This window comes from Salvia splendens, chromosome 17 (genome assembly GCF_004379255.2).
Source record: "Salvia splendens isolate huo1 chromosome 17, SspV2, whole genome shotgun sequence".
Taxonomy (NCBI): Eukaryota; Viridiplantae; Streptophyta; class Magnoliopsida; order Lamiales; family Lamiaceae; genus Salvia; species Salvia splendens.
This window is the reverse complement of record NC_056048.1, coordinates 565,172-582,077: the sequence shown is the minus strand read 5'-3', so window position 1 is coordinate 582,077 and position 16,906 is coordinate 565,172. Positions and strand designations below refer to the sequence as shown.

General features: G+C 37.3%; 1 protein-coding gene across 2 annotated transcripts; it reads right to left on the bottom strand.

Annotated features, from left to right (window-relative positions):
- Positions 1-8,272: 8,272 nt before the first annotated feature.
- LOC121775496 (probable beta-1,3-galactosyltransferase 2) lies at positions 8,273-11,800 on the bottom strand. Of its 2 annotated transcripts, none has more exons than XM_042172573.1 (11): positions 11,246-11,800; positions 10,439-10,535; positions 10,313-10,362; positions 10,013-10,224; positions 9,867-9,930; positions 9,651-9,723; positions 9,464-9,584; positions 9,276-9,363; positions 9,039-9,164; positions 8,854-8,963; positions 8,273-8,752 (listed from the first exon to the last, which is right to left on the bottom strand). In XM_042172573.1, the coding sequence occupies exons 1-11, from the start codon at positions 11,356-11,358 to the stop codon at positions 8,604-8,606; spliced, it is 1,203 nt and encodes a 400-aa protein (XP_042028507.1). In that variant the 5' UTR covers positions 11,359-11,800; the 3' UTR covers positions 8,273-8,603. The 2 variants fall into 2 exon arrangements, with proteins under 2 accessions (XP_042028507.1, XP_042028506.1); XM_042172572.1 differs by having other exon boundaries at positions 10,313-10,365; positions 11,246-11,799.
- Between the last annotated feature and the right edge of the window lie 5,106 nt (positions 11,801-16,906).

Sequence of the window (16,906 nt, the reverse complement as noted above, 5' to 3'; positions counted from 1 at the left end):
TGCGTAAGGAATATAATATGCCTTCTCTTTTTTTTTAAATGTTACTCCCTCCGTCCCACATAATTTGGGACACTTTGACCGGGTACGGGTTTTAAGAAAGGTAATGAAAAATGAGTTGAAAAAGTTAGTGGAATGTGGGTCCCACTTTTATATATTAGTTTTATAATTAAATGTGAGTAGGAATGAGTTAGTGGAATGTGAGGTCCACTACCAAAAATGGTAAAAGTGAAATGAGTCAAATTATGTGGGACGGCCTAAAATGGAAAACTGAGTAAAATGATGTGGGACGGAGGGAGTATCAATTAATATATGTCACCTTATTTATAGCTAGCTTCATTGAACCGATTCAGCAAAGAAATGACGATTTTATCCAAATTCCCGGTTTTCGTTTCCATTTAAAATCATCGGTTTTTGAGCGATTTTGACAATTAAGTATTAATTTAATTATACCAATTAACTGTCGAATATTGTTCTAAAAATTCTGAATCTAAATTGGATCGATTGAATTGACATAACAATTACGGTTGCGCGGAGTGGCGGATATCCCGACGGACTTCCCACAATAATAAAAATTCACAAATTCACCAAATTAAACAATTTATGAAATTAAACAATTTACAGAATTAAAATTTCGACACAAAAACGGAGAAATTGCAACCACTTTATTTAAAAAAACATACATAGTACAAAAAAACATACATAATTATTAAAAGTATTTATCTTCGAAAGAAAAGTATTTAGAGAGAGAGATACTGTTGGTTATTTTAGTGTAATTGGATTAACTTGATTAATTAATATTATCATAATGAGACACCATATAAGTTTGAAAGTGCGGAGTGCATGCCTGTTTGAATTCATTGTGATTAGACGGGGGCTCATCTCAGTTCTGCCTTCTTCTTCCAACTGAAATGAGCACTCCATTATTACAATTCTCCACCTGAGGGCTCATCTCAGTTCTTGCACAAACATTGATCAACTTCTTGCAATGATCAAACTTGTCTCTACCTAGAGACTTTGTTAGCATGTCAGCCGGATTGTGCAAGGTGTTAATCTTAATCACCTTCACTCTCCCCTTCTCAATCTCATCTCTAATAAAATGCAACTTTATGTCTATGTGCTTGCTCCTTTCATGAAAACCCGGATGTTTAGCCAAGCACATAGCTGAGCTGCTGTCACAATGAATCACCATTGTCTTTTGGTCAAAACCAAAGTCAGAAATCACTCCCTGAATCCAAAAGCTCTCCTGTACAGCTGCAGTGAGAGCTATATACTCTGATTCTGTTGTTGAGAGAGCAACAACACTTTGCAAACCTGATTTCCAGCTGATTACAGTTCCAAACATGGTGAAAAGATAACCTGTTTGGGACTTTCTGTTGTCCAGGTTTGCAGCATAGTCTGCATCACAATAGCCCTGCACAACCTCCTCAGATTCACCTTCCCATCCATTGAAGACAATTCCCCAGCCACTGGTTGACTTCATGTACCTCAATATCCACTTAAGAGCATTCCAATGCTCCTTCCCCGGGTCAGCCATGTATCTGCTAGTCACTGAGATAGCATGTGCCAGATCTGGTCTGGTACAGATCATAGTATACATAACACTTCCAACCACACTAGCATAAGGAATAGACTCCATCTCCTCAGCCTCTTGCTTAGATTTAGGGGCATGCTCCTTTGAAAGCTTAAAACTCTGGGACAGAGGAGTTGATGCAGCTTTTGCATTTTCCATTTTGAATTTCTGCAAAACTTTCTCAATATAGTCAGTTTGAAGCATCCACAGCTTCTTGCAGCCTCTGTCTCTCTGAATGTGTATGCCTAGGATCTTCCTTGACTCTCCTAGATCCTTCATTTCAAAGCTAGACTTCAAATCCTCCTTGACTTGCTGAATTTCTGTCATAGAAGGTCCTGCAAGTAGCATATCATCCACATAGAGCAATAGATAGACAATAGGTGTTTTGCCCTTCCTCTTGATGTAGATGCAATCATCAAACTCTGATCTAATGAAGCCAATCTTCTTCATTTGTGCATCAAACTTCTTGTTCCACTGTCTAGGACTTTGCTTAAGACCATAAAGACTCTTTTGTAGCAAGCACACCTTGCTTTCTTCACCACTCTTCACATAGCCCTCTGGCTGATCCATGAAGATAGTCTCCTCTAGGTCTCCATTTAGGAAGGCAGTCTTCACATCAAGCTGCTGCAATTCCCAATCTAGCTGATTCACCACAGCCAACAAAATCCTAATAGAAGTGTGCTTAACAACCGGAGCAAACACCTCATTGAAGTCAACTCCTTCTTGCTGTGTAAATCCCCTTGCCACCAGCCTTGCTTTGAACCTGATTCTGTCTTTATCAGTGGTCTCTACCTTCTTTTTAAACAACCACTTGCAACTGATCAGCTTCCTCTCCTTTCCATCTGTATTCAGCTTGGATTTGTCCACCAAAATCCAGGTTTTGTTCTTGAGTAAAGACTCTATTTCTTCATTCATGGCCTCTATCCATCTCTCTCTGTCTTTGCTTCTCATGGCCTCTTTATAGGTGAGAGGATCAGCAATATCAATACTCTCAGCAGCACACAGTGCATAATAGACCATATCTGCAAATTTCTCAGGAGGCTTTGCATTTCTCCTTCCCCTATCTCTTGCAATCTGGTACTCTCTGGTAGGATCTGCTGTGGGCTCATCATTTCTTCTACCTTGAGCTGGAGCACCATCACCCTCTGGATCAGGTTCATTTTCTGAGTCAGTGACTCCACCTGCTCCTAGGCCAACTCCCATAGGCTCCACCTTGAAGAAATCACTCTCAACTTCACTGGAGTCACTGGAGTCCAGCTTATCTTTCAAGTAGGGCATCTGATCCTCCAAGAACACCACATCCCTACTCACCACCACCTTCTGCCTACCAGGCTCAATACACCAGAGCCTATACCCCTTAACACCCCTCTGATATCCCAGCAAGATACATTTCAGAGCCCTAGCTTCAAGCTTACTTTGCCTAGCATGAGCATAGGCTGCACACCCAAACAACTTGTATTTTGAGTAGTCACTATGAGCTCCATACCACATGTAATCAGGAGTTTCAGATTTCAGGGCAGTAGATGGGCATTTATTGATGAGATAGGCTGCTGTATACACCGCCTCTCCCCAGAACCTGCTGCTCAAACCAGAACCAAGAAGCAGGCACCTCACCCTCTCTAGGATAGTCCTATTCATCCTCTCCTCAACACCATTTTGCTGGGGATTACCAGGAACAGTACGGTGCCTCTTCATACCCTTCTCTTTGCAAAATATATCAAATTCAGCAGACAAGAATTCCAAGCCATTGTCAGTTCTTAAACATTTAACACTCCTTCCTTTCTCTAGCTCCACCTCCTTACACCATATCTTGAACTTAGTGAGTGTTTCAGATTTTTCCTTAAGAATATATACCCACAACTTCCTTGTATAGTCATCAATGATAGCTAGATAATACTTTCCTCCACCAATTGAACACACCGGTGAAGGCCCCCAAAGATCACTATGTATGTAGTCTAAAGGGGCTGTAGAAGAGTGAATACCTGTAGGATAGGGTGCCTTCTTTGCTTTTCCAAGTATACACTGCTCACAGGGGTCCATCTTGTTGAAATCTCCAGAGATCAGGCCCTTCTTGATGAGTTCTTTCAAGCTTCCTTCTGCTGGATGGCCCAGCCTCTTGTGCCATAGCATTAGGGAATCATCTGACACAGCATTGCTTTCTCCATCAACAGCCTTAGCCTTCAAATAATAGAGAATATGCTCTCTGTCAGCCTCCATCATCACTGCATCTCCAGATTTCACAAACAATTTTCCTTGACTCATTAATATAGTGAACCCCCTCTGCTCCAGCATTCCCAATGAGATGAGGTTCCTTTTCACTTCTGGAATATACCTCACCCCAGTCAGGATCTTCACAGAGCCATCTTGTAGGCTTAGCTTCACCTTCCCTATCCCTTTTATCTGACAAGTATGATTATTTCCAAGAACAACCGTACCCGATGCTTCTTGAAGATCATGAAACCAGCTTCTATTGGGGCACATATGGAAGCTGCACCCCGAGTCCATTATCCACCTGTGACTGACCCCACTGTCACTAATATTCATAAGTTGAGCCGGGGGATCAGCACTCTCCACACAATCAGATTGGTTGTGTCCCTCAGAGGCCATCTTTCTCTTCCATGCATGACAATCTTTCTTCAAATGTCCAGGTTTCTTGCACCAATAGCAAGCTCTGGTTTCCTTCTGAGCATCAGAACTTGAGGGTTTAGGGCCCTCAAACTTCTTCTTGAAGTTCTGCTTCTTGAACTTCTTCACATTCAAGGCCTCTGCAGCTTGAACATTGGAGCTTGCAGAGCCTCTGTTGGCTGTCTTCTGGAGTTCTTTGGCCATCAAGGCTGAATAGACTTCTGCATAGGTGATAGGTTTATCTCTTCCATAGATAATTGCATCACTTAACTGGTCATACGAGCTAGGCAAGGCATTCAATGTGAGAATGGCCTTATCCTCATCTGAAATCTTGACATCAACAGATCCCAGGTCATCAATGATCTTGTTGAACTCCTCTAGCTGCTCAATGATGGACCTATCTCCAGAAAAACTATAGGCATACAGCCTCTTCTTGAGATACAGCCGGTTAGCCAAGGATTTGGCCAAGTAAACTTCATCCAACTTGTCCAAGATCTCCACCGCAGTCTTGGCTTCTTGAACATCCCTCAAGACCTTATCTCCAAGACACAGAATCACTGCAGAATGTGCCTTGAGCTGCATCTCCTCCATCTTTGCCTGAGCTTTATCATCAAGCACTGGAGCCTTTCCTTTCTCCTCTGGTTTTGCAAGAACTGCGGCCAAGCCTTGTTGAATCAAAACCGCCTTCATCTTCATCTTCCACAGGCTATAATCATTCTTGCCTGTGAACTTTTCTGCATCAAGCCTTGCTGCCATCTCTGAAACCGTTTGATCCTCTGCAAATCAGCTTCAATATCCCTTCCCACAGACGGCGCCACTTGTTGGGATTTACACACACAAGGCTTTCACACACTCAAGAAGATCACACACACACTCACTGTTGTATGAGATCACACAATGCAGAAACACACACACTCACACTTTGAGTATTGAAGATGATAATCTTGGAGAGAAACTGGAAAACTCTTTATTATTAAAACTACTAACTACATACACGGTTTATGAGCTATTTAAAGCTCTACAATCAAGTAGCAACTGCTACTAACTAACTACAACAAGAATCAAGAAAACAAGAAGAATAACCGCTACATCTCAGCTAACTAACTGCTGCTCCAACGGCTAGTTTCTCTAGGTTGCTTCTTCCTTCACGGCTCAAGACCGAACTCCCTTCTCGGCTCAAAACCGAACTCCCTTCTCGGCTCAAAACCGAACTCCCTTCTCGGCTCATTCCAGCTCAAAGCCGAGCTTCCTTCTTCTGCCTTCTTCTTCCAACTGAAATGAGCACTCCATTATTACAGGGCAGCACCCCCGAGTTGCGGGGTCCAAGGGGCGGCAGCCCCTGGCTGGGGAAGAGCCCCAGGTCAGCTTGGAAATTTTTTATTTCCATTAAAGTTGTTGTGTAGAAAATTCATCCGAAAATATAATTTCTGATAGTCGAAGGACTGATTTGCAATTTTTGAAACTCCTTAAAAAACTGTTAAATTCAGATAAGAAATGGAAGAGACGCAATGCTTCGTGAAAAGACGCGATGTTTCGTTTCAGGCCGTATTTATAGAATTTTCGAAAAAAAATTCAAATAATCGGGACGTCTGTGGGGGTCAACGCAATGGCGGACGTCCCGGGAATGCCGCGGAACTCCGGTGTCCACAGCGGACGTCCGTATTCGCGTCACCCTTACACAATGGCGGACGTCCGGCACGCCGGTCGAACGTCCGCCGGGACGGCCCCCATTGCGGATGCTCTTAGAGGCCATTCTAATTCCAATTCCAAGTCCAGTTTTAACAGATTCTGATCACATAATTCTGATCTATTTAGCAGATTATTTAGACAAATTCTATTCGCGTAATTCTCACATGTATCATGCTCATAACTTGAATTCAAACATGCTTTAGCGCAATTAACACCTAAAACATGCTTGCTGCGGAGTTAGCCAATTTACCTCGTTGATTCACTAAAGAATCGAAGATGGCTCGCGTCTTCTCCACGTGAAGATCTTGAGTATTAAACCACGGATCTTCTGACGGGTTCCTGGACTGTAATCTGATATCAGTGTGGGCTGATCTCGCTAGAATACTAGGACTCAAATAAAGAAGACGGAAACTGCTCACGGAGAGAACAAAAAAACGTCCCCTATGATGGATAGGAGCTGGACGAAATTTTGTTGGAAAATAATGTCTCTTTTCTGTCTCCTTTATTCTCCTATTTATAATAAGTCACATATTGGGCCCAGTCAGGGATCTATGGAAGAATTTGGATATGGCATCCCTCAATTAGCTTCTTACTAATTAAATTGAACCTACAATTTAATATAAGTATATATTGGAATATTACGAGCAGCCACTACAGAAGTAATATTGCACTGTCCATCCAAATCCGAAATTACAAGTATTACGGGTTTCCATCTTCTATGAACTTAATTAATTAACATATTATTAACTCCGAGAGTGGACTTAGCAAGAAACGCTTATCCAATATTCATAGAGTAATCAAACTCCAACTAGCTAGGTTCCGAATAATGAAACCTTGTTTCGAGCTCCTCTTGTGGATGTTATCAAACGAGACTCACCTCGTGCACGATTCAATATAATAGCAATCCTAGCACCGCTAGATATTAATCACCACTACCCAATATACCAGGATTCTTGGGTTGCGAAAAACCCTCACCTTTTGGTAAGTCAAAGTAGTGCATAATCAATACCGTATGAACAATGCTAACGTACATTGATTAAGAAATTAATTATCAAGACCTCGTCTTTCAGTAGATAGCATAGAAACTCGCCTTGCCGTTAGATCCAATTCAGTGCTATATCACACCAATGTCATCTTATTTCAGTAAGGCTTAGAAATATGCGGACTGACATTGCAACATTTCACGATAGGTAGTCTAGGCCTATCTAGGTTGTGAAATTCTTCTTTTTCTTTGTTTAGAACTGACTGTGTTACCTTAAAGTGGACGACGCCCACAACCGGTCTACTAAAACAAAGACTTAGACTTTGTTATGTTGTTTATACATTTAAATATGCAATAAACATCCACTAAATGTAAAACATAACAATATTATGACAAAAACAATCTGTTTCATTCGTTTGAAAAATATCATATAAAGTTTTACAGTATTCAATCACTCGAAAGGTGATTTCTAGTATACAAACTCTAACATAACCTGCAATCTGAATTAAATTAATATTCCTAGATTGAGACGAAAGGAATATCACGAATAGCTCGTAAAAGTTGTAGTGTTGCCTCGAAAATCAAATTTATTAGCCCTATTAATAAAAAAGGAAGTGATTATAAAAATAAAATTAAACTGAATATCATTATCTATAATCTAAAAATATTTATTTATCCAAGATCATTATATTTATTATAAATATTATAAATTATAAACAATCTCAATATATTTATACATATTATGTAGTACTACTTAACATACAATTATTACAATCTCAAGAAATTAAGAGAGAACTGTAGACATTAAAGTACATATATATCTCAATAATTATAGATCGTATTGGGTGCGATATTTTGTCATTTTTTTTGTTTGCAATTTTCTATCTTCCAGCTTTTTTTAATAGTACTCCCTTTATACATCATTCAATATCTCATATTTCATTTTCTATTCATATGTTTGGTAAATGTCTTATTTCATTATTACGGAGTGTTTTTTATTTCACTCACTTTCCTTTGTAAACTCAAATAATTTTTTGAACTCACATTGATCCAATATGTAATACTCGTACTATTTATTTCCGGACGAATGATTATATTTTAATTTTAATTTTTATATTTGTCCTTTCGCTTTTTAAATTTGCACTGAGTTAAAATAAGGAAAATATTATTCATTTATTAAAATTGTAGTAAAATTCATTTTTCGGTTTTTTATATCCCTTTAAATATTATAATAATTATAAATAGTAACAAGAGAATATAAATTTAAGGGCATGTTGTTGGCATTACGTGATTATTCGGGAAATTAAGTTGGTTCCATAAATAATGCAAGAAAGGAACACTTAGTTGCTAAAATAACCACACCATACATAACATGAGAGAACTCAAGACGACGAAACACAGTTCAGTTGCTAAAACGCTTCCTCTTCAACCAATAGGTCGACGGTTGAAAAAAAGAGGCATCAAAACCTCAGCAAACAAACATTTATTACCAGTTTCACTACCGATCCTAAACACGCTAATTTATACGTATAGTTGCTATAACGACCCATCTTCTCGACTAAAACAGAGCAGATACGCATATATTACAGGTCGACTCTACGAGGAAATATAGAAAGAATCGTGTATAACGAGCAAATTTCTAAGATAAGGCACGAGGATGTTTCATCCCGTACCTACAGGCCGTGGAGCAATCTAACCTTCCATTAGATGCAGCCTCAGTGACTGGTCGGAAGAGAATCAGAAAGCCGCGTTCCACACAGCACTCTCGCCTTCTCCACACCGGCGGTGCACCTCCTTGATTCTGTCAGCAGAATTGCAAATCCCGCTGCAGCTCCAGTCGAACGAGGCAACACATATGTTGCCTGCCTGGGCCTTCCACTCGCAATCTGCAGTTTCGCAAGGTCGATTAAGAGCTCAAACGTGGCGTTTATAACACATTGATTCGATAACTTTGAGTCACATAGTGCTATATGTGGGAAAAGGATACCAGGTGGTGTGCCACAACATAATCTTCGGTCGTCTATATGTTCCACATCCAATCCGATGAACCAAGATCCCAACGAGACATCCTCGTTCGCGTATTTGTGCAGTACATGCCTACCACAATAAAGTGTATTAGATAAACCGATAGATTTATATACACCATAAAAGTAACACGAGCGAAAAACCTACTGGTTTATTGATATATAAGAAGCTAAATCTCTTGAAATAGCGTATAATTGCCCTGTAGCGTGACGGAAGTACTTGTTTCCATTTTCACCAAACTTCCAATACTCGGGTTCATGATATCTTACTCCCCTGTTAATAAGAAAGACAAAAACCAAGCCCGAGTGAGGGAAAGAAATGGGAACATTCGGGACAACAGAACGTGAAGTAGCCAGAATCGGGATAGCAACATGAGATGCTTACTTCTGAGCCAGGACCGGACCAGATTTCATGCATCCTATGTACACCCTAGGTTTAGAACGATGTCTAGCCAGAGTCGCTCCCAACGTCGCTGCAATTAAAAAAATATAAGTCCACATGCTCTTAAAGAAAGAAATGCGCAAGGATATACGTATTTTTGCTTCAATCGGAGGTGAATATTTTCTTCTTACCTATGTTTACATGCACGTCATCGTCAACTTTGACGTAGAAATCCGCATCCCAAAGTTGAACTGCAGTGGTGAAATAGGTTTTTGTCTTGGCTGATAGTTCAAGGTATCCTTCGACATGATCCTGGAAAATAAGGTAGTCTTAGGCAACGATATGAGGTCAACGAATTAAAATAAGTAAATAAATTACCAGTCTTAGAAAATCTCCATGTTTTCGATCTTCGGCTTCAATAGCTCTGTCAAGAATTCCACCGGATGTTGCACTGGTGATTCGAGGATCAAATAAGCAAAGGTGAAATTAGACATGAATCGTTGTCAAAAACGAGTGAGAGCAGCTTCCAAAAATGGTTTAGCTGACTAAATGCATTAAATTATATAAATGCTCAGACAAACATTTATTACTTACCTGTGACCAATCACAAATCGAATAATAATTCCCTTTTCTTCCTCAAGCTGTTTCCGTTTGCCCCCTGAGTTTTCCCAGCGAATAGAAGTTAGGAAAACAAATTTGCAGACATAAATAAGAAAACAAACGAAAGAAATGTGGAGCACCTTGTAGCATCCAAGTAGCGCGAACCGAGTCTCTTCTCTTTCGACTACTAAAAGCAGTGTTGATGCCTATGACCATCAAGTACTTTCTTTTTTTGGTCAATTCGGGTATTTTCAGGTCTTCGGATATCGGGGAACCACTGAGTAAGGAATCCTGTACAGCCCTAGCGGCAGCTAGCTCCATTTCCAAATTTGAAATTGTTTTATCGAGAGTCCTGCATTGTTGCAGCAGGTAACTATGAGTTACGCACTTTGCTGATGAATGCTATAACATAAACATCCAAAGACGCAAAGTATACTTACTGAACCGTGTCGGGTGTCCTTAATACATCCTTCGAACCCCATTTCACATCCTTCTGACAAAGCAATGAATTGACATTATATGCTAATCTTCAAATAAAAAACTAAATCTTGAAATTTTGTACTCACAACTTTTGGATAACAATCATCTGAGACTAACTGAAGCTTCTCGTCGGAAACCCCTCCCAACCTAGACATATCTTTAGCTTCTGGAACTGCCCACATCCTGCCAAATATTAAAACATTCAGCTCCTCGTACGAGGTTGTTATAACCAAAGAACTTCTGACGTTATCACCGATCACATAATAATTAAGCCGTTACTTCCAGAAAGTAGTGATCACGAAGATAAAACACGAACACAAACTTTATTATTTCGTTACATAAATTGATCCATAAACAGCACATCAGTCCCTAAACTAGACTCCTTGAGTTTGCACAATAGATTGAGTCAAACATCAGCATTGGAGCTATTAGCAATAATGCAGCCCGAAACGTGCCCTAGACTTGTCACAATATACTTAAACCGTTAACCGACATCCCTAGTTCATCCTGAATTCCCATGTTAAATCTCCCCATGAAAGGGGTCTCAAGTTCAATCTCAAGAATGGTAGGTATATCTTGAATATTGGGCAGATCTAACTGAATTTCCATCTTATAATCCATTGAAATAGTCATGAAGCTCCCCATCAAAGGGGTCTATCAAGGTCAACTTCAATCCCCCTAGCTCAATTAACTGAATCAACTAAATCACATGTATTCAAATCAACTCTCATCATTAGATGCTAAAAAGTGAACACCACTTTGCAATTGGATTGCAGATCAGCTGAATGATGAAAGTCATCAATGAGTTCAATACCAATTCACTAATCATAACCACTCTATAGGCCTAACACTAAGATCAAAATCAGAATTAACAAAAAAATCAAAGATCTAACCTGTCGGTGAAGAGCATCCCAGCGCAGAAGCAGCCAACGCAGAGAAGAAGAGCGAGATTCCTCGAAACAAAACTCTTCGAATTTGACTCTACTCCTCTGCTCTTCCAAGACATCCTTCCCCCCTTCAAATTAGCCTCTCAATCTCTCAAATCAAGCATTCCCCATCTCAATTTCCACCCAAAATTCAAAATTAAAACAAGATCTTCTGCTAATAGCAAGTAGCAACTAAAAAAGGCGGGAGGAATTAATTTTGGAATACTGAAAAGAACGTATGAGTACAATGATGGGAATTTGGGGATGATTGGTCTTTTAGAGAAATGGGGCTTCCCAAAATGTGACCTTTTCAGTAGCGCATAAATGGATATGGGCTTAGATTATGCACGCAAAAAGGGGCCGGTTAATGTGAATAGGTGAAGGTGTATATTCGGAAATGGGGTGGGAGGATTGATGGAGAGGATGAAGTAGGAGTGGTGGTGTGTGGAATTTGAGAAGAAATGGAAGGGAAGAATTCGAGAATAGACCCACCACCTCTCCTACCCAACTGAAATCTCTTCCAAGTCTTCTCCTTTTTTCATTTTTTTTTTCTTTGTGAACAAATTACAGCGCCATTATTATCAAACAGTGCTTCGTCAGCTAAAATGTCGGTGCGCTGTCTAATTACAGAGGCTGGCTATCGAATTTAGACGCTTAATTAATTATCTTAGGATTGTTCGAGATTGAACTATTTTAGATTAGTTTTGTGATAAAGGGCAGTCAAAAATATTTCTATAATATTTTCTCGAGATTGAGTAAGGAGGCTTATAAAAGAACGATGAAAGGCCAACCAAGATCGGTTATAAAAGAACTATGAAGTGCAGCTAATTTGGAAAGCTAGTTTTTTATGGAATTTATTTTAAATGAACGTATGTTGTCAACCAAATAATATTCATAAAATTTAAATTTATATAATCCATCAAATCGCTAATGGATTCAATTTGCTCCAATCTATATAATTTCTTATACTTCATTATTCTTTTTGGAGGAATACATGTCAAACAGAAGTTACACCCTTTACATATATAAAGACTATAATAATGTTAGATTTGAAAGATGCAAATATAGATGCCATCAAATAATTAGTTTAGGTAGCAAGATATATATGATGATATAGCTTATGTTTCTGCAAAAAAAAAGAGACATCATTCCTAATGTCTGTGGTAAAAGATATGGAGATGGGGATGATTGTACACGTGAAAACACATGCATCTGTTCTATATCATCATATGTTTACAGATCATATTTCTACAACTTTTCAATCATTTACGTACTCAAACCCATCACTTAGATTGTAAAAGGTGTAATTGAATTTATTATTAAGTGATGTTCTAAACTCTAAAGTCGATGCATATTACTACTAATTAATATAGACCCTTGCATGCACAAATTAATACTCATCAAAATACTGAATGCAAACTAGCACTAATTAAATGTATCAACCACGTATAGAATATATGGGTGATTAATTGTTATGGTTCTAATTAATAGTACTCCTTTAGTATTGAGAATTTGGAGATTATTTAGAATATTGTAAAGAAAACAGACCATTGTTTAACTCTCAAAAGTGAATGGTTTTAATTTGGAAAAGAAAAACTTTTAGATTTAATTAAAAGTTTGGGTACATATAAAATAAGAATTATCTCAATATTTATGTATCTTAGTGCATTTAATCATGTTTTTTAAATACTCCGTTATTTAATATCTTCGTTATACTAGCTAGTTGTTAATAACTAGTGCTTGTTGTTTAATTAATGCTGGATAGATGTGTCTTTTATTCTTATATACTAAGAAAAGTTTCAATTATTTTATTCTTTTTTTAAAAATTTTCTTGAATTTGAATTGACTGCATACCATTATGTGTGATGTCACTCTAGTAAATGTCATTCTCGGGCCATTTACAAACCCGGTCTCTTATCCGTCCCTTAACTGTCTCTTAAATTACTATTCATGGGTCATACTATACTTTTTTACTTCATCTTTTAACTAAGGAACAGAACCTGCAACCCTCCATCTCTTATCCATCTCTTAGCCGTCTCTTAAATTACTATTCATTCAATTTCATTTTTTATTTTTATTTCCAACAATTCAATTAATAAAAACACACTTCGTTAAATAAAATAAAATTACAACATAAAATTCGTAAAATCCTAAAAAATTAAAAATACATAATTTAATAATTTCCTCCGTCAAATTTTGCTCAAATGTGCTCCATTAGATCATCTTGGAGTTGGGCGTGGGCGGTAGAGTCACGTGTCCTTGCCCGAATAGGCAACCGTTCTTGTATAGACGGATGCACTCCACTGCGAGGCGGACTGCTTGCGGTAGAGCTTCCGGGGGCTTCAGGGTCGAACTAATTTCCCGCCTCAGGTTCTTCGTCTTGGACAATCATGTTGTGCAAGATTATGCACGTATACATGATGTCGACCATACTCTCCATGAACCACGTACAAGCCGGAGTTTTGATTATGTTGAAGCGCGCTTCGATCTTCTTCATATGATTCTTCCATTATTCGACGCATTTGCTCATATGGATCCATTAGATCGATTAACTTTGGGGGAAGAATAAAAGAGTTGATTTGAGATGAAAATTGGAGTTGAAAGAGAGATGATTTGAGAAGAATAGATGTGTGTTTGTGTGTGAAATGATGATGAAATATGAGTATTTATAGAGTAAAAAAACATAAAAAAATAAAAAATAGGAAAACGGTCGAAAAACGGTAATACCTACCGTTTTTCGATTTTTATTTTTTTTATTAAATTTGATTTTTTTTAAAAATGATTTATTGCATCAGCGTGACGAAACCCACTCGCGGGGCGGCGAGTGGGCGTCACGCATGGCGCCGGAGCGCGCCACGTTGCGCGCGCGCGTGGCGAGACGTCTCGCGGGCCGTCTCGTACAGACGGGTGTCTCGGCGGGCTAGGGACGCGACGGAACGCTACAACGCGTCCCGCGCGCGTCTCGTCACGGAGGAACGGGCTTCGAGCTACCCGTGTAACGCGTTGCGGGTGGCCTTACTTTCCATAAAGAAAAAAAGGCCATTAAATTGACCACCACAATTAGTTGTCGTTATATGGGGACCAAACATGTGATGCTTAGGTGCATATTTTTGACATTTTTTATGCACATGGTCACCAAAATAAATGACTTTTAATAAAAGTGAGGGGAAGTATGAGTAAAAAATGATCTTAATGATAGACGTAGTGTTAACAATGATATAAAAAATATATATTGTGAGTGAATAAATCAATAGAGAATGGTCTCGGTATAAAACTAATAGGATTATTTACTATAATTGAAAAATAAGACTCCCTCCGTCCCATAAAAATATGTGTACTTTCCATTTTCTTCCGTCCCATAAAATATTTGCATTCCATTTTTGAAAATTTATATCAATTTAATAATATATGTCTCACTATCCAGTAACACTACTTTAACTACCATTCTCATCATCTCTCTTACTTTACCATACCATTCTTCTCCATCTCTCTTACTTTACCAATTTTGTCTTAATTCTCGTGTCATGCTCATAGCACCTATTTTTATGAGACGGAGGGAGGAATTTTTAGTGAATGGATCAAAATTATAAAATTGACTATGTTTTTGGATGGATGAATCATGAACGTAGATAAGTTAAAATCTTTGGTAAGGGCTAAATAATGCAAATAGCATAATAATAATAATAGCGGCAATATTAATTTTTTTTTAAAAGGGATTTCTCTTAAAGAGTAGTAGTAGTAGTAGTACTATTATTTGTTATAGTGGGTGGCTGAGTTGTTAAATATATTCCTAAACTAATTTTAGAATATATACAATACTAATTGATTTATGCATCCGCCATAAAAGGACTTGCACTATATAAGAGGCTATTGCAATGCATAAACATTTCATATTTAAAAGCAACTAACAAAAAAAAATTATTCAACCAAGCTCGAGAAAATCAGACTAAATTGGCATCGCACGTAACGTGTTATCTGTCAATCACATCCATCAGATATAAATTGTCTCCTAAAAGCTACGTGACAAATGAAAGATACAAAAAACAATCACACAAATTAATTGAAATTAGTACTAACTCACACGCTTCATCTAACTATCCCCATTTGACCAATTGAGATTTTATTTGATTGTATGATTTTAGGGATATCGATTGATAGTACATATTAACAGGTTTGCCCTATTAAATATTTAGCCTATAAACAATAATGCATTATGACTCTAACAATATAAAGTTCCAAGCAAGTGGTAGGAACTTATATACTTTTAATAAGTAGGTAAGTAAGTAGGTCAACGGTGGATATTTATTTGGATCTTAATAACTTAATTATATCAAACTAAAAAGAGAATATTTTAAAAATATGTTGAAAATAATTACACATATTTAATGTTTTGTGGACCTCAATTGTAAACTATCTACCAGTTGACAATTGAAAATTTCAATATTTTGAGATTCTTGAGATTATTGGGTTGTAACGTATTTTAATAGGAAAGTAAAATGATACCGATGTGATTATTTCATATTTATATCAACATTTACACGTACCCATTTTCAATAGTGTCAAGAGTGGGCTTCATAATAAGCCCTAGAGTTTAGTTGGACTTTAATGGGCCATTAGTTTGGGTCTAATTAATTAACTATAAGATACTCCCAAAGTATGAATCAAATTAAAACTCAATTTTCCCCAAGTATGAATCAGACTATAAAAGTATGAATCAAATTACAACTCTATTTTCCCAAAGTGTACTTATACACAACTCCAATCAAATGTACTTATACACATCTCCAATCAAATTACAATTTCAATTTCAGTAACTTCATAACTAGGGAGAGTCATATAATTTAGTCATAGAAAAAAAATCTTTATTAAACGTTCTATATGGTAGAAACAAATCTTAATTGAATGTTGTATATGGTGAGATATTCACATCTGAGTCGTCTCATATTGAAAATGTGAAGTAAAAGAGATCAATAGTTATTTTTTATATTAAATTCATAGACAATCGGCCATTAAGACTCAAATTTACTATAATTGACATCGTATTTTTTGTCAGTGTCGATCATAATATGATCTATAATAATTTAAAATAAAAGGGACAATATGACATATGTGAAATCAACTATTGGGTAGGAAAAAGACAATACAATGTAAAAGAAATATAGACATATAGGGTTGTGTTAGTGTGGTAACTAATTTACAGTAATAAATAATAACTTTCAATTATATGTATTAAAATTATCAACACAAATACATAATTATATCAATACAATATGTAAATTTAAATATCAACATAAAGACATAAGTTTATCAACAAGAAAATTGATAAATTCATGTTTTTGTGTTGATATTTTTAATATGCAAAATTAATATTAGTTATTAATTATTACTATAACTTAGTTCATATTTGATCATACACCTACCTGGCTATAAGACTACCTACCTATAAGACTATAAGCATTGAATATTAATCAATATACAAACCCAGTAGAGTACTAATTCATAGTAAATTATTGAGTGAAACTTCTCACAATTAAAAAACTAGCGTATAGTTTTGCAACGCACATTAATTATATTGTACTCCACCATTAAATATAGTTTATATTATCCGCACAACATAAACGACCCAGA